This window comes from Camarhynchus parvulus, chromosome 1 (assembly GCF_901933205.1).
Source record: "Camarhynchus parvulus chromosome 1, STF_HiC, whole genome shotgun sequence".
Taxonomy (NCBI): Eukaryota; Metazoa; Chordata; class Aves; order Passeriformes; family Thraupidae; genus Camarhynchus; species Camarhynchus parvulus.
Window position 1 is genome coordinate 75,826,635 of NC_044571.1, and position 27,174 is coordinate 75,853,808.

Consider the following 27,174-nt stretch of genomic DNA (forward strand, 5'->3'; position numbering starts at 1 on the left):
ACTTGTATCCAAGTAAGTGCTTTCTCAAATCACAAGACAACTCACTTGCACATTTCAACTGTTCTTTACTGCACGAACAACAATATCTATGCAACATCACTCTCTCACAGTTACATCAGGCAATTACATGTAAATGTTCTTTAAAAAATAATCCCTGTGTCCAGATAGATAGCTTCTTTTTTAGTTTGTTACCACCCTATTACAATTTAACAGTACATTTTTTTTTGCTAAGGACCCTTAATTTCTAAATACATCAAGTGATTCCTACTTTACTATCAATATTTTTTCCTGTGAATTCTTGTTACAATGGAAGGTTTGAGGAGTTACCTGAAAACACAGTATTTATGTCAATATTGAAACAGCAAGCATCTAGTTTTAGCACAAATAAGCAAAAAGGCAGGACATACCAAGAGAATTGTTTCCTTTCTCCTATTCTCCCTGCTTTAGAAGTGTCCCTACAAAAACATGCCACCTCTATTGCTGCAGGTTTCCTGGGATAAATTTACACAGAAAATAATCACACTGTTTTATTTTCACATCAGAGCCTGAGACCTTAATTGCTGTGAATCACGACTTCCTGAACTTGAACAGGACTCATTTGTTTTAGGATAATCCAGCCTCCTGGCCTAGCCAGCAAAAAGTTTGATTAACTTCCCCGCTAATACTCAGTCATGAACAGCACAGTTTGGTCACGCCTGTTAATCTTTTGGTATTGTCTGCAGCACATGAATTGCAGCATGAAACAAAGCTGTCTAAACAGACCACAAAAAGCAGCACCAGCGAATAACCCTTGGGAAGTACAGGAACAGCAGACACACACACAAAATACAGTCAGACTGTGAGAAAATAAATATAACATGAACCTCAGTGACAGACAGGAGGTGACAAAGCAAGGGCAAGACCAAGCACTCAAAGAAGCATGGTTCCAAATTTATCTGCTTGCTCTCTGCTTAATCAGATGAGAGAGCTCTGAAAACACACAGTAGATTCTATAGCAAGAACAAGAACATTTTACTGCTGTCTAGTGAGAGGGCCCCCCCACCCCTGCCCCCCGCCAGCTGAAAAACAATTCTATATTCCAGGAAAAGACAACAGACTTCCTCCAGTTAGAGCAATAATGACCATGATACTGGATTTTGGAAGTAAGAGAAACATAAGAGGAAAACAAAAACATCTCTGCTTCTAAACAAGATTTTCAAGGTATTTGCTTGATCCATTTAGGGAGGACAGGAAAAAATTATATGTTCATATTAAATGTAGGAAATGTAAATAAATGGTGGTATAAGATGTCTAGTCAGTGAGTAAATGGAGGCAGAAGAACGCTGTGAAGCACAAAAGCTTTAATGTAAATTGATATTAATTGAATGGAAATTCTGGTCTTCATCAATTTAACAGCATTTTGTGGTCAGAAGAAAATAGAGACAAATTCTGCTTCCTTACAACTTTGAACCATTCATTTGCAAAAATAAAAACATAAATCAAAGAACTACAGTGTTCTTTTTATTGACAATGTAAGTATTATACAAATTCTCTTATTTCAACTATCAGCCTCTTGCTTGATGAATCAGGCATCAACAAATTTAAAGTTCCAAACAGGATAAGTAGAAGAATATTTATTAAATCTGGACTCCCTCTCCCCTGAGTAGAATAGTTTGTGGTTTACTTGTATGATCTTTTTCATAAATACAAATTTTGCTTACCTGATGCTGAGTTCATGATGTTCTGCTGCACCGAAGGACTGGTGGGAGCTGTAACATTCATCTGGGAAAGCATGGCCTTCCTAGGATCTTGCCATGTTGTTGTTTGATCAATGTGACTAGGACAAAACAAAGCAAGAGTTAGGACAGTCATGCATTCACAACAATGACCTGCTAGCACAGAAAGTTTAACAATAAAAGGTTAAGCTTGCCAACAACAGCCACATTCAAAACCAAACAAGAACTGTCTGGATTCTCTCCAAGCATCACTGTATGTCAGATTCTCAAACCCTTGCCCTGGCCACCACCAGTTTCCCAACCAACATTTGCTTCCTTCTCTCTTTGATCACTTATTTGCCATTTTTAAATGTGACTTCACAGATTTTCAAACCAAGCCAGTTATGTCTGGAATCTCAAGCACAGTCCAGTACCTCGGCATGATAAGTTCATATCCAGGGCCTAGGGAGTGGTAATGAACTGGCTAGTATGCAATCATTAGTGTTCTCAAGCTTTCTGTGCACAGACCACATCCTCAGATTATCGGGCAGACTACTCTCGTCCCCACTGACACCTGAACAATCCCTCTGTGGTAGCTGAAGTAACTAGCCACACTAAAGTAGTAATGTGAAAGGAATGTGCAGCTGCCTTTCAACTTCAAGTGAAAAGATGAGGACAGTGGGACTGTCAAGTAACCCACCCAGTCCTCTGCAAAACTTTGGAAGCTTAGATTTCTCTGTTTTGAAAAAATGGCAAGTACATTCACGACTGTCATTCATGGAAGCATTCAATTCAACAGAAATACAAAAGTGTAATGAATCATTATTTTACTTTTGGAGTATATGATTAGCATGCTTTGCTAATGAGCAACAGATGCAGTCTATTCATAACAAGCATCAATATTATCTTGATGCCATTAAGCAACACTGCTCTGAGAAATACATGGGAACAAAGATACAACTCCAAATGCACATGAACACTGACAACAAAATTTGTTATCTGATCATTTAGAACCGGTACAAATTAAAAATCATATTCAGATAGTATTGTTATAAATTAGAATCCAATGCAGTGTTAACTTGGTACCATTCATACTTTAAATAAATTAGCCTTAAAATTATGCTTTTCTGGATTACATGAAATGCCCATTTTCATATTCTTCAGCAAAACCACAACAAGTAACAAATTCAGAAGAGCATAAAATGAAGCAGAAGTCAGCAAAATAATTACTTATGTCAAACTACTTCTCACATTCTAATCTTCTGTTACAAGGTAGACATACCACAAACTAGCTTTTAAAGAAGTTTTAAGATATGTACATTAACACTCTCTAACCATGCACATAAGCAATTTCAGACCAAAGAGTTACAGACACACTGTAGTAGCTCATTTAATACAGCATTTAATACAGTATGTGCTGGTTTTGTCTGGGGTAGAGATTATTTTCTTCACCATGGCTAGTAGTGGCCTATGTTTTGGATGAATCTGGCCTCCCTCTGATCATCACACCAATAAATTATGTTTGATGGCTGGGGTTAAACCTCAACAAGATACTGTTAAGCACACTGCATCTTTGGTAGCACAGGTTTTCAAATATTCAGATTCACTGAGAAACATGCCACATACAGCAAGACTTCTTTATTTTTTTTTTAAAGCCTATTTATTTATAAAACATGGTGCAACATAGTAAAGAATGCCCTATATATACTGGACTATTATAAACCTTCATACTGGGGAACAATTTTTCACTTTTCTGCTGGTCAGTTTTGCAAAGCAATGAAAACAGGTAAAGATAATACAGATGTAAAAACACCGCACTGTAATGCTTCACAGACTGTGTGTTTAAATTACTGTACCAGCATGTGCTACTCCTCCCTTGCATTTCTGATTTGTTGTATTTGCTCAGCTCAGTTCTGGCAATAGTGGAAACTGGGAAAACACGACTGTACCCATAATAACACATTCATCTATTTCCATTTAACTCTTATAAAAATCCATGTAACACTATGAACTAATAAAATGCAAGGTACATAATTCATAGCCTTTGTTTTTATATGCTATTTGAGTGCAGAGTAAGAAATAGAAGGAAAAATGTTTTCTCCCTGCATTACAGAACCATTTCTACAGTTAACTGTAGGAACGCACTGAAACAACAACATTCATCAATTTTTCAAAACACATCAGAACATGGGACAGATGAATGGACTATGGAAGAAGCAGTTTTAGATGTACCTGCAGTTTTGAGCACAAGGACAGCATTATTGATTCCTCAAGACAGCTTAAGGATACCACGCAACATACAGTTAATGTTCATATGGAGTTGTTAACAAGGGTAGCTATTTTAGGCAGTAGCAGCTTCCAGCTTTTCCCTAGCTCAGTATCACTTGAGAAAAGTCAGCATGTTCCTTACGTGACCAGCTGAACTACAATCAGCAGTCTAAGAGCCAAGAGCCATGGAGGAAAATCTTCAAAGTACTAAGCTGATTATATTAATATCATACTGACTGTATGACTGGTTCAATAAGGTTAAATTTTTCCCTCCCACTCAGCTCAGTGCTTTATGACCTACATATCATTTCCTCCATACCTTCTCTCAAAACTTTTCTCCTCAAACTCCATAAAATCACAGTGCTCATACCTTACCTGCTCTATATCCTGAGTGTTTGAATGCTATATACTAAGAAAGCACCCAAAACACTTCACAACAGATCAGTTCTTTCCTATAAATTCCAAATAATGCTCAGCTGATGGAATATAAAGTAGCCAAGCCCCCACTTATATGGATGAAATGTTTAAATAAATCCTAGTACTACATGGAGGAATATAGGGATTTATTTTGTTCCTATTCACAGCACGTGGACCAGGGTAACTTACTATTAACACCATGTATTTTTAATTATCAAATTAAGTATTGAAACAGGACATTCTACACAAGTAAAGATCTTTCCCTCTGTTTTGACCAGCAGCACAGAAAAGGTCTCAATGCACACAACAAGAACTGACATCAACACTGCATTATCTTTCCCTGAATTAAGTAGACTTTTTTCTCATAGTAGCTGAATTACATGACAACTGCCGCAATCCTTACATTAAAGATCTTCAATGTTACATGAGCTTTACCATATCTCAATAAGCAACTAGTGTCAACACAAATAAAAGATTAAAAAACATTAGCAAATGATATGAAATCAATGTAACCTATAAATCAGCCAGTATATGTAGCATGTAGTATCAAATTAAAACTTAAAAACCTACTCAGGAATGAGAAACATAGCTCTGGACTCTGTGAACAGAACAAGTGAGTAAATATTCCTGGAATTAAGTCAACATCTCTAGGATAATCAAGCAATGTAAGACATTTTATTTCACATAATGAATTCTCAAATCTAACATCTATCAATCTGGCACGATTTATTATTGTTCATTTATGACATGGAGAAGCAAAACTTTACTAAACTGGACAAGCATAGTATAAACTCAGGAAATCAGACTGTACCATAAATGTAGGTCTGTGGTAACAGGCCTTAGAAAAACAAAACTAAAACACCCACCACATGCCAAGCATTTGTTAGCAAACTTATGTGAATTCTAGTATCAAGAAGAGTGACTGTTCCAAGACACATCACCCACCATCCTCCACGAAAAAGGACCTTCAAAGTGCTGTGCATTATGAAGAGCACAAACTGCATCTCCTCACCCATCTTCAACTTCTACAGCCAAATACAAATCATTTGCATTTTAACAAGAACAACTTCAAAGAAAAGAAAAATGTTCTAATTTTATGCACACAAAGAGAATTCCTGAAGTTACTAAGAATCAGAATTTAATTGAAAGAAATCTTTACTGGCATTAAACACTATCACATGCCTAAAGATTTGTCAGATTCAAATTCTAACCTAATTTTAGAGTTTAAGGTCTGGGTTTATTGTAGTGGTGATTTTTTTTTTTTTTGAGGGAGAAGGGTGTTGAAGATTTTGAGTTTTTGTTTGTGTGGTTTTTTTCTTTTATTTTAAAGTACATTGGAAAAGAAGTAGGATATCTAGAGACCTAAAAAAGAAAAGGAAATTCACTTTTTATTTTAAGAACCCTTTGGATCCCAGTAGACTAATAAAATAACAGCATTCTAGAAACAAAGCCCTTGTGCTAAGTGTAATATATCCTCCCATTCTTTCTGCAGTTGCTGCACTAAAAAGACATGTACTGTTTTGTTAAAAGCCATGCCAGAAACAAACTAACACAAAAAAGACACTCAAAGAATTACTTAAATTCTTCAAGAAAGGCTTATCTAAAAGGCCTTCAGTTTTGACATTCTGTAGTATGTACTGCAACTACAGTGTCCCCATTGGCAGGTGCACTTTCCAGGGTATGCTGAGAACTTCATTTGTGTAACAGAATTTCCAGTCATTACAAAATTATGTCTTTCTCACCCTTTCTGCCTTTATTAGCAGACAGTCACCTCATATATGCCACATCATTTATAATTAGAACTTCCCTTTCACAAAAACAGATCTTAGGATAGCCTTTATTAACATAAGCAGGTCAGAACTGCAAGACTATTTTACCAGAGTGTGCAATAGAAATGTAATGTTAGTAAGAAAAGCAAAAGAGAATGAAGAGACATTCTAATCCTCAGTACAGATGATCATACAGTATGAAATTTCTGCAACAACAACAAAAAAATAAGAGGTCTGATTGACACATAAAAGAATAGATAAGAATAAATAAACCATTGCTTCTTAGTACACTTGGACATGGCTCTTCCTGAAAGGACATTTCAAAAATTTAGTCTCAAACACACAGAAGGACAAGTTTTTCCTAAGTATAAACGCATCACTGTAAAAAAATATGCAAACATCTCTCCATAATGTAGTGCTTGTGTTTTAACAATCTAGACAAGACTTATATTTTTTGTCTGTGAAAAAATTTTTTTCAGTCTCTAGTGAACTTGAGATGACTAACCTTGGATTTTGGTTTTCAGATTTTTGGGACTCTTAAGAATTCACTGGAAATCACATTTTATGAAAAGCAAAACAGGAACACATACCACTGACCACATCATGACAGACCTCCCAAGGGTGTTGACGTGGCATTGAGTACTTTTTGTTCTGGGGATAGTTAGGAACGTCTTTGTGTAACATAAGCAAGTGCACAAGAGAAACTAAACCTAATTATGTTCTATTTTTGGTGTGAAATTTAAACTTTTGACTAAATCCCAAATGTCAGCTGCTCCATTGACAAGCATGTCACCTATGATTCTTTTTAGGTTAAATGAATGAGATATAGATTTTACTCTTTCATTCTTTCTTTGTCTTCCTAACCAACTAGCTTCTTTTATCCACATAATGCATCCCATTCTGAAGGGTTTTCTCTTTTTACTTATATTTGTCTATTAACTTTAAGGACTAGTAAAGAGAAAGTGTCTCCTCATAAATGCCAGAATTATTTTAGAGCTATCATCAGTAAATTTCAGCACGTCAGGTCTTGATGTGTATACTGTAAGTTAGCTTTCCTGGTGATTCCTGGAGAAACTGTGTATTTCTGCTCTTGAAACTTATCACAAATTGTCAAAAAAAATCAACTAACCTCTTTACCAAATCTTATACAAACTTGTCCTGTGCAGAGGCAGTGTAGGGTACCTCCAAGATACCCACTTATCTATCATTTTAGCAGGCAGGGAAGAAATCAGAATATCTACTTCTGCAGAGGTCTGAGCTCTACAGCAGAATACCAAAGTGGTGGTCTGACCATAGGGCAGCTGTCAAAGTGGCAGTATCCACTAATTCAAAAATAGAGCTGGATGCATGCTCCTAAGAAAGTGGCAATATCTAGAAGGCTGGAAGGTCTAGATCAATTTGGCAGGGCTGATGAGCTAGGTAAATTTTCCATAGCTGCATTTGGAAATGGGATGAAAAAGAGGGTTTTAAGTATAAGGAGCCTAGACATGAACTGGTCTAATTACCACTATCAAAAACTGGAGTGTAGCATGCAGAGACTTTGGGTTATGGCTGCTGATGATCTTAGGATATTTACACACAATGAAGTGGATTCAGCTTTGCCTGAGGATAGAAGGCGTGACATTCTTTGTGCATGCAACCTTTTTTATCCTATTCAGGGGATTTTGAGAATTGGAAAGGATTAAAACGTTAATCTAAGTCTTCAGATATATGGGCCATTTTTAATTAGTGTAGCTGACTTTACAGGTGCTGTAACAAAATTACAGATTTATACTTTGTATACATCATTTGAGATTATTTCAATTCCAAGCAGCAATAGTACAGAGAAAAGCCTGAAGGGGAGATGAGACAGCTCATTACCTCTACCCTTAGTTCAGTCCTCCATAAACATTTCCCTGAATTTGCACCACTCTTAGACAAGGATACACCCTTAAACTGACCGTAAACCCTTTAAGGACTTTTTAACTGGCTTTGTAAAGAAAAAATCCAACAATATCCAGCAAAAGGAAAGGCTGGTTACAGAGAAATGAAAATCTCATCTGCTGAGAGACTATATTCCACCCATTGCTGGGGAAAGTACTGTTTCTCCCCTTGTGTTGTCCATTTATTTGCAATATTTCCTTAGGTTTCAGGACTGTTACAGCCTAATTTCTACAAAAGTACATGGCAGTAAAATTCAGAACTTCCTCATCTCACTGTTTCCCAAAAAGCATCAGAAAAAGCCCCAAAAATTTGTAACAGTTTATCTCTTAAGGTGGTAATGTCTCCAGGCATGGTCTAATTGCCTGAAAGAAACAAAACATGGATACAATTTTCTGAATATTCCTGCAATACATAAAATGGCTGTGTTTTTGAGTTTTCCTTATTCTTCCTTCTGCTTGGCAGCCTTAATGCATTAACTAAACAAAGCTTGTGTTGGACTACTCCATCTACACCAATGATCATGTTCTCACCAAACTGCACCACAGGCATATAATGCCAGAGAGCACACCAGTAAAATGACAATAGACAGTTCTAACCTTCATTCAGCTTGCAAAAGCATACCTTAAAATTGACATGCAAGTGCTCAGTGTGCAATCCTATGGTGCCACAGCTGTGATTTCATTAATTGTGAAACAGAACAAAAGCAAAAAGTAAGAGAATGGGGGGCACAAGCATCCTGTCGACCAGGTGGGAAGAGCCTGTCAGAGCTTAAGTTCCTTAACCTTAGTATGAAATAAAACCACATGCTATCCCACAAAATTACAGTCCTAGGCAGCAGAAATTCTTCCAGCAAATTAATGGTTTGAATCTGAACTAGAAAAATGCAATAAGGGAAACTTAAATGCATCTGACAAAAGTCTAATTCGTCAAGAAACAGATTTTGCACACAGTCATTACTAGTCAGACAAGTTCTTCAACAAATCTCTCTGGAATTTATTCCTAAGGTGGTTGAATATTGCAAGATACTAAGAGGTACCAGAAATTCCAGAAAGCATGGCCCACAAAGCTGTGGACACTGATACACAAAATAAAGAGCTTTTACAGATACACAAAACACAGTATTTAGTATTAAGGTATTCAAAGGCAGCCTTCATTGGCACTGGCCTGCCTGCAGACAGTGCACAATAAATACACCAAGGACTTAAAAACTAAGCTTCCTGTTCTGATTATAAACACCATGCTGTTTTGAAGCTGCAGAACAGCACTGCACTTCTTAGGAAGCATTCACAGACAGGTCCTCACTTCAGAGTGCGTAATGCTAAAATGGATGTGAGGGCAGTAGGCAGCCTGACCACACATGCATGATTAACAGAAAGAGGTGAATGCATGATATGACGTTCAAAGGTTTGCCAAGGTAGTCCCACTTTTATTATAATGCGATCTTAAAACACCTACCTTTTGTCAAAGCCAAAATGGAAGCAATAATTACTTTTGCATTTATTATTCTTTTTCTTCCTGCCCCTTTTCCTGCCCTGTATTTAAGGACCTCATACAGAAAAGTAGGGCTGGTATCACAATGCTTACAAGTTTTTAAATTGATTCTCAGAAATATTATTCTTGGATACCACTGTGGATTTCCCAAATAAAATAATTTTCTGAGTTTCAGGAACAAATAAGGAGTAAAAGGACATTTTAATTTCCAGAGTTTTTTACATTACTTTGAAAACTGTAAGACATAGCAGTATTATAGAGACTAAAAAGAAAAGTCCTTGTTTTGCAGTCTTTTTACCAGTTCAATTATTTTCCAAAGTCTATAAAGGACTAAATGCTATGATCACATTCTCTGTCATCAGATTTATTTAAACTTCCCCTCTCAGTTCCCCAGCAGAAAAAAGAGGCTACTTTTAATGGAAACCTCCCTTTCTACCCTACTCCCAAAGTTAAGAAGTTGGCTTTTCATGGCTAAGTGATTCAGCATATGAAGAATTCATCTTTTTTCTCTCCTTAATTTTCAATGAAAGAGATAAAGATGTATCACCAAGGAGGGCAAGTTTAAAGGAAGAACTGTCTCTGCTGCTATTTCAAGAGAAATTACTATATTTGTTTGACTTCACAGATACCCTCCTACACTCCTGCTCAGCAAATGCAGAAGGCCCCCCCAAGATGCCTTCTGTAACACTAAAGACAAGATTACACAAACACTAGCTTTCACATTTATTAAGGGAATGCAGATGATTTTCAGAAGTGATGGGCCATGGAATACTTTATCACTTTTGTGTACTTTTATCTCTAAGATTCTATCTCATTTCTCTTTCTTAAAAGAAAGCAAGAGGGAAATCAAGTGCTTCTTTGCATGAAGAGAAACCAGGCAATTTTACGCCCCTCTCAAAACACCCTGCTTTTGTTGCCTGAAGGTTTTCAAGTCAGAGAGGCTTGCCTAAGCATGCTGCAATAAAAGCTGCTATAGCCAGCTGCCTTAGTATCTAAAGGGGGCTGTTCCTCGCAATCCTGTCAATTAACCCTGAGGCTAGCCACCACTAAGGAAAACAAAATATTAAGATAAAAAGATTCTTTAGGTTGTTTCCTTATTGCTCTAAGTAGGAAGCCTCAGAAGGTAGTTCAAACTGGTTGCTTGAGTGTTCAGACAATGATCACTCCCAGATGGCCTTGACAGGATGAGCTTACTCTTAGGGAACCATTAGGTAGGACCTACTGGAAATGAAGGCACAGCTTTCTGCTACTAAATGAACCTGGTTTTATTGCCATTAAAATAATTAATATTGACTTTTCTTTTTAATTTATGTTTCAGAACTCATACTTCACACCTTAAGTTGATCATCTGTTCAGATGTTCTCGGTTTAACTCATACAAATACTTATGGACTATCGTTTCCCTCATTTGAGAGCTGCACTTTATTTCATAAAATACCCAAGTCATCTGTTTCCTTCTTATGACTCTGTTTCAGGGAGAGCTTTTTATTTTTACAATTCAGACAACCACCACATGCTGCTGAGGTAGGAGGCAATTATTCCTATCCCTAAAAACTCTGCAGCATGCTAAGTAAAACAAAGAAGACAATCTTCCAACAGCAAGTTGCTGCCTGAGCCAGTACTTGTACAATACCTGCTCAGTCAACCCTAGGCAATCTTGTACACTGTTTTTGCCAGATTATTCTTTTTCCTCCCCCACCCTTCAACCCCCTGAAGACAGATTTCACAAGTTGCAATCCACCAGAGGCAACTGATTTCTTGACCCCAAATACACCATATTGTCTGAAGGCTATGCTTTGAAAAGTTATTTTTATTTACACATTTAACCTACAGTAGCAAAGAAAATACAGAGTAAAAGCCTGAGAAAAAACTAAACTACTTAGTGTATAATTTTAATTATCATTTAAATGCACAGTACTCTTAAATATAATAGCTATTACATTTATCTTTAAAAGTGACCTTAAAATGTTTTTGACCTGAAGCTTTTAAAGTTGCAGGTTCTACATTTCTCTTCACCATTCTGAAAGAGTTTAAGGAGCATCGATTTAAACAGTATTCAAAGGCCCATTGTAAGATAAGCAAAGGAAACTAAAACTAATTTTGAACTCAAATTTCACTGCATGTTTCAGAAGTTATCAACTGGAAATATTAATTTACTTTTTGATTTATTATTAAGAATTTGGGTATTCACAGAAATGGAAAGTTTGAAGGGATTACTGGAGGTCATCCAGTCCAACTTCTCTCCTTGAGCAAGTAACAGAGTAATAGCAGAGTCCAGGATTGAAAAGAAACTAAAAGTTTGACTGTAAAATCATCAGCAGCAAAACAAACCCTAGCTTTCTAGCAGCAATTAAAGTCTTAATTTATTAAATCATCGTAATAAATACCAATACCTCAGCATTTATGTATTTGATCTGCTTTAATTTGCTTTCTGAGTATCTTCTGCTACAGCAGGAATTACAAATAGGGATGACAAAATATGCCAAGCACATGATTTTATCTAAAAGCATATCACTTATATTACTAACAGTTCCTAAAGTACTAACAGTTTAGTCTTTCCCAAAATTAGCAACTACAATGCTTTATTGATAAACATAGTGAAGTACTCATTTAGAAATTGTTCAACCCTTAGATGTAAAACAGATCACAAAGCAAAAACTACAGATCTCCTAATTTCACTGAATTTCAGCAGATTTGTAAGCACTGAGGTTCCAAATAAATCCTATATAACCTAAAGTTATCACCTTAATTTATTATGAATTAATCCCAAATTTATAATCCCCACAGTCTCCATCTAGTAGTTATGAAAATCAGCATTTGTCATTGGGGGAGTGGGATGTTGAAGGCACTGTGCTGCTGCCATGAGAGAGGGAGATAAACACTGTATTTAATTATTGTTATACATTTTAAAAAAACATGTACTCACTAGACTCATGTGTCTAGTATTTAACATTACGCTTACTAGTAAGAGGCCTCACTAAAGATATGAATACATCCTACCCACACAAGAGATCAGGCTACAGGTCACATACTAATGATTACTACTAACTTCTGTCTCAGAAGACAATTGTGTGAATTTTTTAATGGCTAACATCATTATAATCAAGCTTTCTTTCTAGCATCACCCCTCCCCACTTTCTAACAGTCGAGTTTAGAGACTTACCCAGCCCAAATTTTATGCTTGGATAATACAGAGTTTATTTTTCTTCAGGAAGTGAGATCAGTTCTCAATACAAGAACTCCCCTACAGTGTTTGCTCACCATTAGTCAGCACTTCCCTATGACCCATCCCTTTCCTCCACTCCCTTTCAGTTCCAAAAGCTGCCATTATCGGCTTCCAGCTTTTTGAGATTTTTGCCTGTAAATTCACAAATTATTTTAGGAATCTCCTGGAGGGTGAAACAGCTTTTTTCCCTGTGACTATTGTCACTTTGAACTCTTGGACAAACTGAATTCCTTTAATCTCTTCTTCTCCTCTAGCCAAGTGTCTTATCACCATACTACAGGACCACTTTTGTCCATCAACTAGGCAGCCAAAATTGTTTTGAAACTTTAAATTAAAATAAAATTCTAACTGCAAGCTCTGGAGGTTGTCTAGGTTTTGTCTATTTGCTTGTGTTTTGCTCATTCAGTCGTTAGCATGTAAAATTTCAAAGACAAAACATACTTGTTTCACAACCCATGTTTGGAAAATATAATGCTCCTGATGTCAGAAGAGCAAATGTGCATATCACATATCAGTAATTTCAACACATGAATAATAAGACACAGCTTTTCTGAAATTTAAGCAGTAGATTAGAGAAGACAGTTAATGGAACCATATTGATGCCAGTTTTATGCCAAGTTCTCAGGAAGCAAGCCTGTATAAAGGTTACCTGATACACACCTGCTGGGGCAAGGCACCTAAACTGCACATGAACAATTACAACACTCAGTGATTCACTGTCACTGCAAACTGCAGAATATATCCACTCTTGCCCTTTAAACTCAGTACTCTAAACTGTAATCTTCAGATCAGAGGATGTAAACAGTACCTGAAGGCAAAAGATGAAGAATATATAAAGAGGAGATTAAAACTCCCAACATATTTTTTAATTCATAATATTTCTTAGACATCCACACTTAGCTTGCTAAAATTGAACACCAAGGTAATATAATCCTTTTGGTCTGCCCCATTCCAATAATCTTTAATATTCCTATAAAATGTCTGAACAGTATTTGTCGAGGTGAATCAATTGCTTCTAGTCACCATGTAAAGAAAGCTTATTGTAACAGATGTCTTTTTTTCCACATCATTTTTACATTCCGAATCATGGAAGAAGGAAACAAACCACTCTGCTCTTCAGCTCCAAGTTTCTTAGTTTTGAACTAAGATGCTTGAATAAACCAAAAAGTAAACATTCACTTGGCTAATACTTTCTAAGTTGTGGTTTAACACTTCATAGTTCCAGGTACTTACACAGCAACTTCCTTCCAGAATTTATCACTCAAAGTTCAGTAGCAAACATTCACTGTTTAGTGTTATCTTAAAATTTATTTTGCAATCACTTCATTATCACTACACAGGTCGTAATTTTAAAGTTTATCTCAAAACCTTTTAAAAATAAGCTGTACGTTAAAAAGAAAAAAAATCTATTCCTAGATACTGTGATTCTGGTTGTATAAACTGGGACATTAAACATTCTGGTCACTCTTCTCTTTCTTATTATCCTTTAAATATATTTTCAGAAATCTATTCCTTTAGAAAATTTACAAAATATTTATGTTCATATGAGACCAGAAAAGGACTGTTACATGTCTGACAATGTAACTTGCTTCTTTACAAGAAATCTACTTACATTTTTATGTATATCAATAACAACAAAATTTAAGAGTATACCAAGAGCAAAGAATATACTGCAGAAGACTTGTGAAAGAAAGTCAACCAAGCCCTGGAGTTGACTGGCTGTATTTCAGAGTCCCACTTCTTCGTGCTACATTTCTCCTCACCTCTGACTTGACTACTCATATATGCTGAGCTTGTCAGGATTGCAATCTTAAGTAACTTGCAGTAGTTCTGTAATCTTCCAGTCTATCTGGTAACTCTCCTACTCTACTACAGGGAACAGCTGCTTGGAAAGCAAGCATCACCCAAGCAGCCAAATATCCCCTTCTGTGCTAGAGCATGCACGGGGCTGGCTGGAAGCTGCTGCCGCCAACGCTGCTCCCACATGCAGGAGCAGCAAGGCCTGGGGCACTCTCGCCCCACTCACAGAGCAGCCAAAACTGCTCTTTGCTGATTCTGTCCATGCAATCAGTGGGGGATTTGTCCCTTAAATAAAGTAACTGTAGTGAGACTGTATCACTGTCAGTACACACAAGACAAATTAAATCTGCTGATAGATTCATGCTGCTACAATATACTTAGAAAATCATCTGTGATGAGGGATTTCAAATGAATCAATTTCCTTCCTGAATATCTTCATGAGATGTTATCTAGCATCTTATCTGAAAATCACTGGATATGTTAAAGTAAAAATGTCCTGCAGGTGAAAGCTGCTGAAGAGCAGTTTGCGCTAAAATAAATCACATCCATTAAAAATTAATTTGCATCCTATCCAGAACTGTGCAAGGATCTAATAATCTGTTTAATAACTGAACACCGGTAGCTATTTTGTGAGATAATGACACTCAAGTAATTTTTGTACTTTCATAAAATTGAAGAGGTCTACACTTCAAAACAGCAGATGTTAAAACATGATTTACCTGATTCCGTAACTGCTATTGATTTTTTTACTGTCATGTAAAAAACCAACATCACTGTGAATGCTTCAGCACAGTACTGGAGGTGATTAATTAGGGAGTGGCAGAGGGAAGGATGAAACATCAAAAGAAAGCGAATACTGTAAGCATAAAAGAAGAAACGTCTTGCAGAGGGATCTGGCAATCTTGTAATATCAACTTCTCCCAAGGAGTCAAGCTGCATGAAGAGATGCTGAAGTAGCCAAGGAAAGAGGTCAAAATCTGCAAATTTACAAACCACAGGAAGAATTCTTGCCGAGAATGAACCAACTGTGGAATCCCCTGGACAGAAATATACTGGTCTGGGAGATTAAACTGGGAGGCAGACTCTCACCAGACTTCAACAGGAAGTACTGAATAAAAACACTATGAACTCTGTCCTATTCACAGGCAGAGGAAGAACACAGACCACTTCAGCTCAGGTGGGAGAATAAACCCAATTTGTTGAGCAGAAAACTACCACAGATGAGCAACACAACTTATCAGAATACAAGAGTAACAGAAGGACACAGAGGCATTTGTGTATCAGCGGCAGAAGAACAGTGAAAGAACATAATGGAGAAAAAACACTAAAAGCTGATTTAAAATTCTCCCAATGTTAAGAACAGATTCGATTTTCAATCTGTACACGCCAAAACATACTTGCAAAGCAAAACTACAATTCTTTCTTTAAGCATGTATCTGAAATTCACTGCAAGTATCAACTGAGAAATGGAAAAAAAAATCATCAAAAGCTGCAAAGCAGTAAGTTTTACAGTAAAAATATATGCCAGGTGCATCCAATAAATGATCACTTACCAATGTTAGAATTATTTTTTTAGCATTGTGCAATGCTCTTTTGAAAATATTGACCTCCAAGAAATAAAAAAGTTCCATCACTCTCACATGGCAAATTATTAGATGAAATGCTTTTACTCCACCATAACTGGTAAAAACCAAGATTGTCCCTTAGTTTTGAACTGCAGGGTTTTCTAAATATGCAGCAAATATTCCAGCATCCTGTAGAAATGTGCACATACTCTATATAAGGTGGTAACACTGTTCTCAGCACACAGAATGCCAGTACTGACTTAGCAGTTTTTTGCACAAAGCTGCCCATTTGCTCCTTGCTCTCCTTGTTTTTGCTTTGCTGATCAAAGGAGTTGCCAAGTTTTTTCTTTACCATTACAAGCCAGGAAAAATGGCTCTCCTCAGAGAGGCCCCTTGTGAAGGTCACAAAGGTTAGCTCCACAAGCCCTGGAGTCTGCTCTGATGCTGGAGTGATTGGCTGGCTTCCCTGCAGTTAACCTGCATTTCCCCTCCTTCACAATAGTGCACTGGTTATGGAAACTAAATATGAAAGAACTTGGTGGGGGAGGAAAGAATTTCTATGGAGACACATTCTAAAACACTCCCAAGTTCTACTTGTTTGAGCAGCCTGGAAACCTAGCATTCAAAAATGTTTGATTTCTTTCTGGAGAACTCAAAAATTTCAGCCTGCAAGCCTCTCTATTTTGAAAGGAAAATCCAAAAATTTCGTGGTTTTTTGGCATTCAAATACAGAGACACTAGTCTGCCTTAGTCTGGAAAAAGTTAAAGATGTTTACTTGCCCTGTCTCTGGACTTAAACAAGTAGAACCCACATGTCACACCATCTTAACGAAGACTAAAATGAAACCAACTAATCAGGATTCAGATTTGTAGCACTTTCCAGCTCCAGAGCAGTATCACACCCAAGACACTATTTTACTTCTAGGTCCTAAAGTTAAGTAATGAAGACATTTTGAGATACAAAACAATCATTGGATTTTGGATGGCTGATTAAATACACTTCCCATTTTTTATAAATTCAAACCTACCAATCCACAGGTAGCCACAATTATTCAGGTTTTTCTTATACATAAAAAATTTAACCCATAGTGTATACACTGAAAGCTCTAGAGCCACTTCAAAGCATCTGCTTCTAGAAAACTGATTCAGTGTTGGTCCAAGTAGGGGAAAGTAGTATAAATTTTGTATCTTGAAGAATGAACTTTCTGAGGCCTCATATTTTGGGGACACAATTTCATACCACTTTACAAATAAAACTTTGATTCTTAGCGTTGCTCAAAAAGCTTTCTTACCACCCTGAAAGTCAAGCCACGCTCTTTGCTCTCTATATAACTATAGGCGTGAAGTTCTGTCTGCAGTGCCATCACCCATATGTTTGGACAGATGAAGCCAATTAGAATTCAGCCAGTGTGTCTGATGCTGAACCTACCTCTGCAGCTGTTTTACGTTCATTACATTACCAAGAGTCAAAACTACTTCCAGAATAGTCAAGACATATAGCCCCACTAACTAGGTATTTCAAACTGTTTAAGTACTCTCAAGATTTAACAATACCTAGTAAGAGAGAGGCTCATACTACAGTTTTATCTTCCTAGGTGGAATCAACAGGCTTCCTCTTCTTAACCAGTCGCCTCTGTTCACAAAACATTAAGGAAAACAAACCCCCTCTGTTGGGACACAACATCAAAATACTGAGAATGCCAGAATCCTAAACTGAAAACAATAAAAAACATTATTAAAGAAGGAATATTATAGTTCATATAAAAGCACAGAAATGGAAGTGGGATTTTGACCTTGTTCACCTGTAAAAAGATGTAACAAAAGTAGAGATAGCTCACGGGGTCTCCAGGACGACTTCAACAAATTTAAATGTAGATGTAAGGAGAAATCCATAAAATAGCCATATTTTAATAAAAAGCAAAAAGTATATGTAGGAAAGAGCTGTATCTGATCATCATCAATATTTACTGGAGAAACTTTTAAAGAGGTACAAAAACATAATACCAAATTCCTTTTCTCCTCATTTGCAGGAGAGCTTTTACCACCAACACTTGCCATTTTTTTGTTAGCAGGTATAATGAGGCATAGCACACTTCTGACAAAAAGCTTTATCAAACTTCTCAAGCCTTGTTAGGGGTGGGCCACAAAGGTCAGCACACCTAACACCTACCAAACACAAGCCTTCCTCCAGTCTCATATAAATGCTGGGTACACAATGTGCTGGCCAGCAGAAAGCACAGACGCCAGATCACCTGAGACATCTGCAACACCAACACATCACTTAACTTTCGAACTTGCCATGACAATAAAACCCCAGAGGAGAAAGAATTGGGTCAAGAGTCAGTAACACATGCTATTTTGCTACCAGGCACATCTTTGACCCTCTCAGTACAGAACAGAAATTCTTACCCTTCTGGCTGATGTTGCTATGCAGACAAGAAGCCTCCCATGGTATATGTTGTGATAACATTAAGGCATTTCTCCTGCTTTTGTTATTCAGGCAATTCAAGGCAAAACCCCCTTCTTATACCACCACCTACCCACACCACTAGGGGGCTCTGCTGATGTAATCACATTTTTTGATAAGTATTACTTAATGATTATATTAACCCATTCCAATCTAAGGAATTAAATTTATTATCTGAAAAGTGTGAAGCAACACCAGCTTACTGCAGCTCCTGCTCTTACAGTCCCCACAGTTAAGAAGAAAGAAAAAGCTTTGGTCTAAAATATCTAAAATATCCAAAAGTAAAAAAGACAACAGAAGACACTAATAAATGAACAAAAAATCCTCTCCATAAGCAGCAGTAAGACAGGGTTACCACTCAAATCTGTAACACAGGAAAAGGCTAAAGTTTAAGACTACAGTTTTGTAAGTTTTTATGTTAAAGGTTCAGATTGCAGTAATGCTTTAATAATGACACAACTGGGCCAAGGAATAGATGCACTATAACCAGCCTCTTTCTGCTGTATGTAATACAGGAAAGACATCCAAGACTATTTTGGTAAGCAACCCCCTTCAAAAACATACTTTATGAAAATGCTGAGTAATTCCCTGATACAAGACTCAACCAATATAAGAATCTTTGGAGTGGTTGTAGGACCAAGTGTCTTACATCAATCCTGCAACTGTACAGAAGAAATATGCTCAGACCTATTGCCTTTTCTGAGCAAGTTACAGAAAAATTACTACTTACACCTATCTTTCTTAAAATTTGAATTGAAAATAGCTTCATGTATGGCAAAAAGCTTAAATGTTTAATTTAACCTTGGTTTCATTTCATTTTATAACTTACAATGTAATCAAGACGTCAATAAGCTTATAATTTCCAAATTAACAAAACAAACCTCCATAAATTGACCTATAACATTAAAGGAAAAGAATATAGACATAAATGGGGATGAAGATCAAAATAATTCTATGTTATGTTTTCCACTTGAGTAATACAGATGTCTCAACTCATCAATATGACACATGACCTCCAAAGTTAGGTTTTTACCTTAAAATTTGACAGGCCTTATTTTTTAATTTAGCCTATAAACACCAGTAAACCTCTGTTGTTAGTACAACTTCCAAGATTTTTATACCAGAGCAAGTGGACCAAAGCAATCTTTACTATAATTTCATTGCTCATACCAGACATATACCCGTAGCAGTAAACCTAATCTACTAAAAAATTAAAACCCCTTTGTTCCCGATATTTTAAATACAAAGTTTTAAGAGAATGCAGAGGTTTTCCAATAGGAAAGGGGAGCAGGACTAAGAACACAACAAAAACTTACATCCCAAAATCTTTGCTACAAGGTAGCTTAGCCCAGTGCCTCCAAACTTCTTTACCACAAATAAAGGAAGAAGAAAAGGATGTGCTAGAGACGGACTAAGCACTATTTTACTCCTTAATTTTTATTTATTAATGGTCCAAAATACATGTTCTTCACCCCACTGGACTGTCTTTCACAGCACTTGGGTTATACACACCCCCACATCCCATACTGTCTGAAAGATCAATGTCATCCTTGTAAAATGCACTCAAATTCAGAACTTGATCTTTTAAATGTAAGTTGAACAACTTACATTGAAAGGCTGAAGACAGCTATACTTTAAATCAAGGCTAAAATCATACATGCTTTCATTGTAACAGACTTTTATTTTTAACAGGGATCACATTTGTTACATTCTACCAAAAGTTTTTGAGACTTCTAGAGGTGTAGGGAGGAGACAAGATAAAGCTGGCAGCATTTAACAGTGCAAAACACTGTTTTGTAAGAAGTTACATAGCTTCACCTTTCCAACTGGGGGATCCATTTAGGCACATTACAAATATTACCTGAAATTATAAGTCTACACTGACAGCTACTAGAATTTCTGTTGCCTGTTTTCATAAATGCAAAAAGAAATCTGATCTGAGATTCATGCTGAAGGAGATTCAGTCTGAATTAATTCTCCACCAAATACAACAGGATTGGGAGAGGGGGTGAAAGAAGGAAAAAAGATTTTTCTAGTACAAAGCTGAGTCCAAATCCAGAAGACAAAATCATAAGCAGCAATGAAACCAGGCCTGATGTAAAAGGCACCATGCACTACAAAGACAAGGTTCCTCCATTTGCTGCTTGCTGCAGACAAGTAACCTTTTAGTTTGCCATGATTTTACCATCAATTTACATCTAGAAGGTGACCAGATAGTGGCTGATCACCTCCTGAAAAGTATTACTTCAGAGGATGATGACTTTAGCTTGAAGGATGATGCTCTATTAAGAAAACAGCTATGATAATTTACAGAAATACTTACTTTTTCTAAATGCTATTACTTTTTGCTAGATCAAACAACCAGGTGGTGTATTCAAGCTACTGAGAAGAGGGACAGGTTCAGCAATACTCTTAGTGATTTCTGAACCATTGGGCCACAAGGTTCCATTTCTATATATGGATAAACAGAAAAAACAAATAAAAATCATGTGCCCAGGAAAGTCAGGAAGACAGACAACACTTGGAGAAAATCAGCCTTACATTGACCCAACACTCCCTAGGCACATAGTATTAGCACTCCAAGACAGTCATCAGAAAGCCTGAAATTCTTTGTGAGTACAGTTGCCTAAAAAACCCTGGTAAAGTGGCAGGGGAAATTATGGCCCACTTACTAAGCTTACATTTGTTATGAGAGAGTGCTATTTACAATGTCACATGCTGGAACTTGTTCCCAAGCTAGCTAAACCTACACGCTTAATTGACTCAACAGACAATGCGGCATTGTTAAGACTAATCTCTTCCTACAGGCTACAGTTTCCAAACCATGAAAGTTTTTATACATTTTAATTTTTTTCAGCAGTTCTGAAATCAGAAAACTTCAAAATACACACGCACATACAGACACACACAGTATAATAGTGACTATCACTAAAATTCACATATCCACATGCAAACTGAGTCATCAAAAAGTCCAAGTACTTTAAAGAACACAGGAGCCAGCGGGTTTTTAAAGCTCCTATTTCAGACATCCAAGATGGAAAGGACTAAGGAAGAAAAGCCTGGGAGCATGTTCATGTCAGCATGGAGCAGCAGGTCTCACGTCACACTAGATTTTGACTAAGCCACCTCATAAAGTATTTGTTTCAAGTTACTTCCCAAGAGTAAGGTTTTGGGAACTTCTAATTAGTTTAAAGTCTGACAAGTTCACAATTAAAAACCAATTTAAACAAAAATTACTGAATGCTGCAGACAGACTAGATTGCAGACTACCTTAGCTTTGCACAGTAAACAAGTTTCATTAAGTAATTCAGTCATGAAAAGAAACACAAGTTTTTAAACATTTGTATACCAACTATCAAAATAATTGCTGAATTTTAGGAATTTAAGTGATTCAATTACTATTTATTTGAAACAGCAAATTGGTTCAATTATGTTTATAACCAGCTTCAGAAAACTGAATTTTGGTATCTTAGGATCCATCAAGCTATTTTGATTTTAAAATACTCCTTCTGACTCCACCCCACCCTGAAATTGATGAAAAGAAATACCTTGGAGAACACTACTAAATCTTAAAATTTCTTGAGTAGCTTTAGGAAAAAATAACAAATAAAGTCGAAAAATAATAAAACTATGCCTTCTCAAACTACTGCCAGATGTAAGTGATTAGCAGAACGGAAGTCTTCATAACATCACCAAGCAACTCTGACAAGAGTTCTTGAGTTCTTTAAGTCAATCATGATCAGCTGCTCCAAATGCCTATAAACACACACCTAACAGTTACCAAAATGGAGACTAAAAGTCCAGATAAACATTAAAAGGCATCAGTGTACACATGTACTTTTATTTCTCTGTACAGACCTGCTGTTAATGAAATTTTTATAGTTACATAATGAAGATTTGTATTTGAACTCCCTCTTTTTGTTGCTAGTATCTCAACAGGATAGCACTCAACAACCAAAACAATCATCCTCTTTAAACAACAATGCTCCACTGAAAAGACAGTCCCCAAAAGGATATATTTACATATATGCAATGTTTCTCAAATAACATGACAGCAGGAATGACATGCTGAGCACTGCTGATAAAACCTGGTTTAGATTGTCTCCCATGTCTCATGTTTCATTGACTCAAGCTGAAAACAGCCTTCTAAAACATTGGAGGGTTAAATTAACAACCATCATGGCTTTCCTCTATAATGCATCTCCTAATTTTCCCATACCAAGAAGCCATCAGGTTTATACTGTAGGAGGATAAAACAGCTTTGCAAAACCAATGTATTATTCCCTTTAATCTGAAGGGGTTTTTAGGCTGAAGGGCAGCTACTCCCACTTGTTTCACTTTTTTCTGATCTTCACGAAAACACCATTATTCAAGCTGACTGTAAAAATTAAAAGAAAAAGATGTAGATATAAAACTGCTAAATTACTTAAAAGCATAAAAAATGGACTCCAAAAAGTCAAACCATGTTGGAAAGACACTCTTTCAATTGCCACAGGGTCTAATGATATTTTGACAAGACTGCAATTATGCTTCTGTTATAAGAACAGATCTTGTTCTCCACGTCTTGCCAGGATAATACTGCTTTTAATTAATGCTTTTGTTGTGAAGTGCTCCCTCAGGCAGTAATAACTTTTATAATAATTTCAGTATGCAGCATGTATTTCCCCACACCATTTACTCAAAATTTCTCATCATTTGGCCTCACGGATAATGCCCAGGCTCTTGCTTTCCAGAAGGCTTCAAAACATGGCTAACCCCTGCCATGCTGAGCAAGACACTGTTAAAACACGTCTTCGCACAATGTTTTCCTCTGCTTCCCTCAGGAAGAAACAAACATTACATGCCTATCAGACTGGCACAACCACAAGAGAACCAAATTTCCTTACAAACCTGCGTGCCAGTTTCACTTTCAGGAAGCAGCACACGTCTTTCTTCTTTTCAAGCAGTTAATATATGCTTTTAGCGTACATTTTAAAAAGAGTTGAAACCATTGCCAAAGTGTCATAAGATGCTGATCTTCAATTCCATTTACTGATCACTAAAACTGGGTAAAACAATACAAGTGCAACTTCTTAAAATCCACTGTATAATCCACCTCTCAAACTTGTAAATTTAGGCTAAAGGAAGTGCCAGATCAGAATTTCAGTGAACAGGCCATTACTGAAGCTGTGGAACTACAGACACATATTTATCTGAAGCTTGAGATAAGTACAGTAATGGGTGGGAAATATTATGAAATCCCTGTCAAGAAAACTAGGCCTCAATTTAATCCACTCACTGCCTTTTTCTACCACAAACAGCTGTGAAGTAACTAACTTGTTTTTGATTTAAATGCTACTAATTAATAAATCATGACTGTCTAACTCCATAAGAAGGTGGGAAGTTTCAAACTAATTTCTATACGTCAATTAAAATTAGCTTTACAAGATGTTTTGATAGATTATATTGACTTGTTAAGTCAATAAACATGCTGCAGGGACTAATTTTTATCTGTCATATGTTCTCTCACCATTTTCAGTAAAAGAAATTAAAATATTAAATCTCACTTCCACTGAAATATTCAACCTTTGTGCCTTTTCTTTCCTTAATTAAAGTGGTCTCTGTATTTTAGCAGGTTCAGTGCTCCAAAGTTTGAGGAGATAGCATGTTTAAAAGCAACAGTATATTTATACTTTCAACAGAGGGAAGAATTAATGTTACAATTGCAAACAAAATGACAAACATTATTTCCAATTATTTTTCATTACGTTTTATTTCTCTAATAAAATGAATCCAATATCCTGTCTGATCTCTCAAAAATAAAATTAAATTTAGAATCCTGTCCCCATTTCAGGCACAAACATCTTCTCCTGGATGGTCTTTGCATGACTTTACTGGAAGTCAACATTTAAGTAGACCACTATTTGTTAAGAATAAATGTACATATTGTCAATGGCAAAACTGACTGATTACATCATCCTTTGGCCTTTATCAAGAAGGTCAAACTAGGTGACAGATGCCTCTAGTGCTTCCAAATTCCCTGGCAGGCCCTGGAAAGTGCACCTATCTAGAAGGGCATCACTTGAATTTTTTAGTCAGGTTGGATTTGTGTGTTTAGTCTAAAATCTGATGAACTAGCAAAAGCAACAAGTTTTATGATTGTGATTCACAAAATCAACCAGTAAAAGAGTTCCAAGGTTTTCAATGTAACAAAAAATGAAGTTATTTAGTAGGAACTCTATTTAACACACATAAAACCACTCACACAAAAAATAGAACTGTGATTATGTAATTATTTTTACACTCAAGCCTACCAGAACATTGAGCTTTTGCAATCTTAACTGCCAATTTCTTTTACACTCCTGACATATTTGCCCAGAAAATAACTACTGATAGACTTAATCAGAGGTCAAATCCAAACCAATAATAAACACAGGTTTTATTTATAAATGGCTGAATTGCCCCAGTCAGTAGAGACTGCCTGGTTGCCTCTGAACAGCAGGCTATAAGCATTGATTTAAGAAATTATCCTTTTGACTCCCTTTTCTTTCAGAGGAAGCCTTACTGCATTACTCTCTTCCCAATGTTTCTCATAATAAAGCAAAACATAATCTTGGAATTAAAATTGACTCACCAAACAGAAACAGATTGAATAAAGAGTTGAAATCCTGGACCTCTGGTGATCAATACTATTAATACCAAATCATTCACTAAAGAAGGCAGTATCCAACCTCTAGAAATCTGTAGATTGTCTTCAATTAATCCTACAGTCAAAAGGCTTGTACTATGAAACAGAGAAATATTACAAAAGGAAATCAAAGTAATTAGTTTTTGCTGTCTCTCTCCTGTAGTTACTGGGTGACATTACCATCAATGGCGTATCTGGTGCTACTAGAAACAAAAAACGGCTTACAACCAAAGTGTAAAAAAAGTGTGTAACTCAGAACTGAGATTTATTGCTTTCTGATTTTGTCACACTGGCTAAGCTGCATAGTTACTGTGTAAAGACTATTAAAAACCACATGAAATCAGTTCAAATACAAAAATTTCCAGAATCAGAACTACTACCTTTAGATCTCAGGCACACTTGATAATTTCTACTTTGAGAGAAATTTCAGGCTATACAAAGTCCTTGACTGAATTTACACAAAATATTTAACAGTGTTGTGCTTGTTTGTTCCAAGGATGTGTCAGCCATTGAAGTTCTGTATTGAGCACTGAGAATTTTAATGGCACTTATTTCTTAAAACATGCTTTTGTGTTACAAGTCTGACTTCTGCTTAAAATCAAATCACATGTATTTTGATCTGTGTATCTGACTATATACATATGGGAGAATAAAAGGTCCACAGATGAGTTGAATACATCTTTCTGTAATGAAACATACACCAAAACTATTTGCTCCATCCTCATATAGTATGAGAGTTAATTAAAGCATTCAAAGTTTACTTTAGTTTTACACAGCACAGCAGTTAAACCAAGCTGGTCAACTGGAAAAACATGGCACAAATCAAAAAGGAGCCATGTGTAGCAAGGAACAGGGTCATTTTTTATTCCGATGTTTGAGATGAACTGCAGCTGCAGTAATTATTTACATAAGGAACAAGAGATTTTAGAAAAGGATTGAACTTCAGAAAATTTATAAAATACTACCGTTTACTAACACTTTTAAATGTTTAGTAAAGTATCTGAAGACAATAGTACAGGCTTGAATTCTTTGTTAGTATCAGTTCTTCCAAGAATAAACCATGACAAATTCCTTTAGTAGCAGACCTCTGCCTATTGGTTTCTCGAGGTCGGCATGAAGGCACTTGAGAGATAGTTCATGCTCAGACTCAGGTGTTTATTATTTCTTATCAGTGAAACAGCCTCACAACCATGAGTTCTGCAGCCTTTCATTAGCAAGGCACAAAATGGCTATCTCTTGTTACAAGGTCTTTTAAGACTAAACTATCCAATTAAGAAATGACACCTAGATTATTCGCCACTTTAACCCAAAAACTGATCCCTGGAAGCCTGCAATGCGGACTTTTCTGTCCAATTACAAAACATCACTCAAACCCATGAAGAAGAAGGAAGAAGAAGGTAAAGAAGAACAATCTGCCTTCTCCCTAAAACCTCCATCTTGCTTCATATTTATCTCTATATTCTAAAACCCCAAACTCTAAGTTTTCCACTCTGTGATATTACACGCTTCTAACCAACTATACACCCACAATCCGAGTGCTATTAATAAATTTTGGAAGCCTTCTCCACAGCCTCAGGTCAAATGCAGTGCTCTCTTGGGGGTCTGTGCCTTTCAGCACAGAAAATTTAAAATTCTCAGCATCCAGGGTTCCAACATGTACCTACATGTTTCATGTTTTCTTGCTTCCCTACATCAATTCCTATTGGTCTGACACTCAGTACTCTTCATCACCCTGTTTAGCCTATGGCTAAAACAGCCACGTGTATTTTGAGAGAAAAAGACACTGCAGCAAAAACCCAACCCATCCCTCCTCTTAGGCATCCATATCAAGCCTAACTTTACTATAGGACATAAAGCAGTAGCATGCTAATTTTGTCACTAAAAAGCA

The 27,174-nt window shown here is 36.5% G+C and overlaps 1 protein-coding gene across 9 annotated transcripts in view; it reads right to left on the reverse strand.

Moving 5' to 3' along the window:
• Positions 1 to 27,174, reverse strand: part of YAP1 (Yes associated protein 1) — an 88,287-nt gene that overhangs the window by 37,125 nt on the left and 23,988 nt on the right. For all 9 annotated transcript variants that reach the window (XM_030954857.1, XM_030954867.1, XM_030954847.1 and 6 more), the window contains one exon: positions 1,701 to 1,816. In XM_030954857.1, coding sequence (XP_030810717.1) covers positions 1,701 to 1,816 — 116 coding nt within the window. The remainder of the gene's footprint in view (positions 1 to 1,700; positions 1,817 to 27,174) is intronic.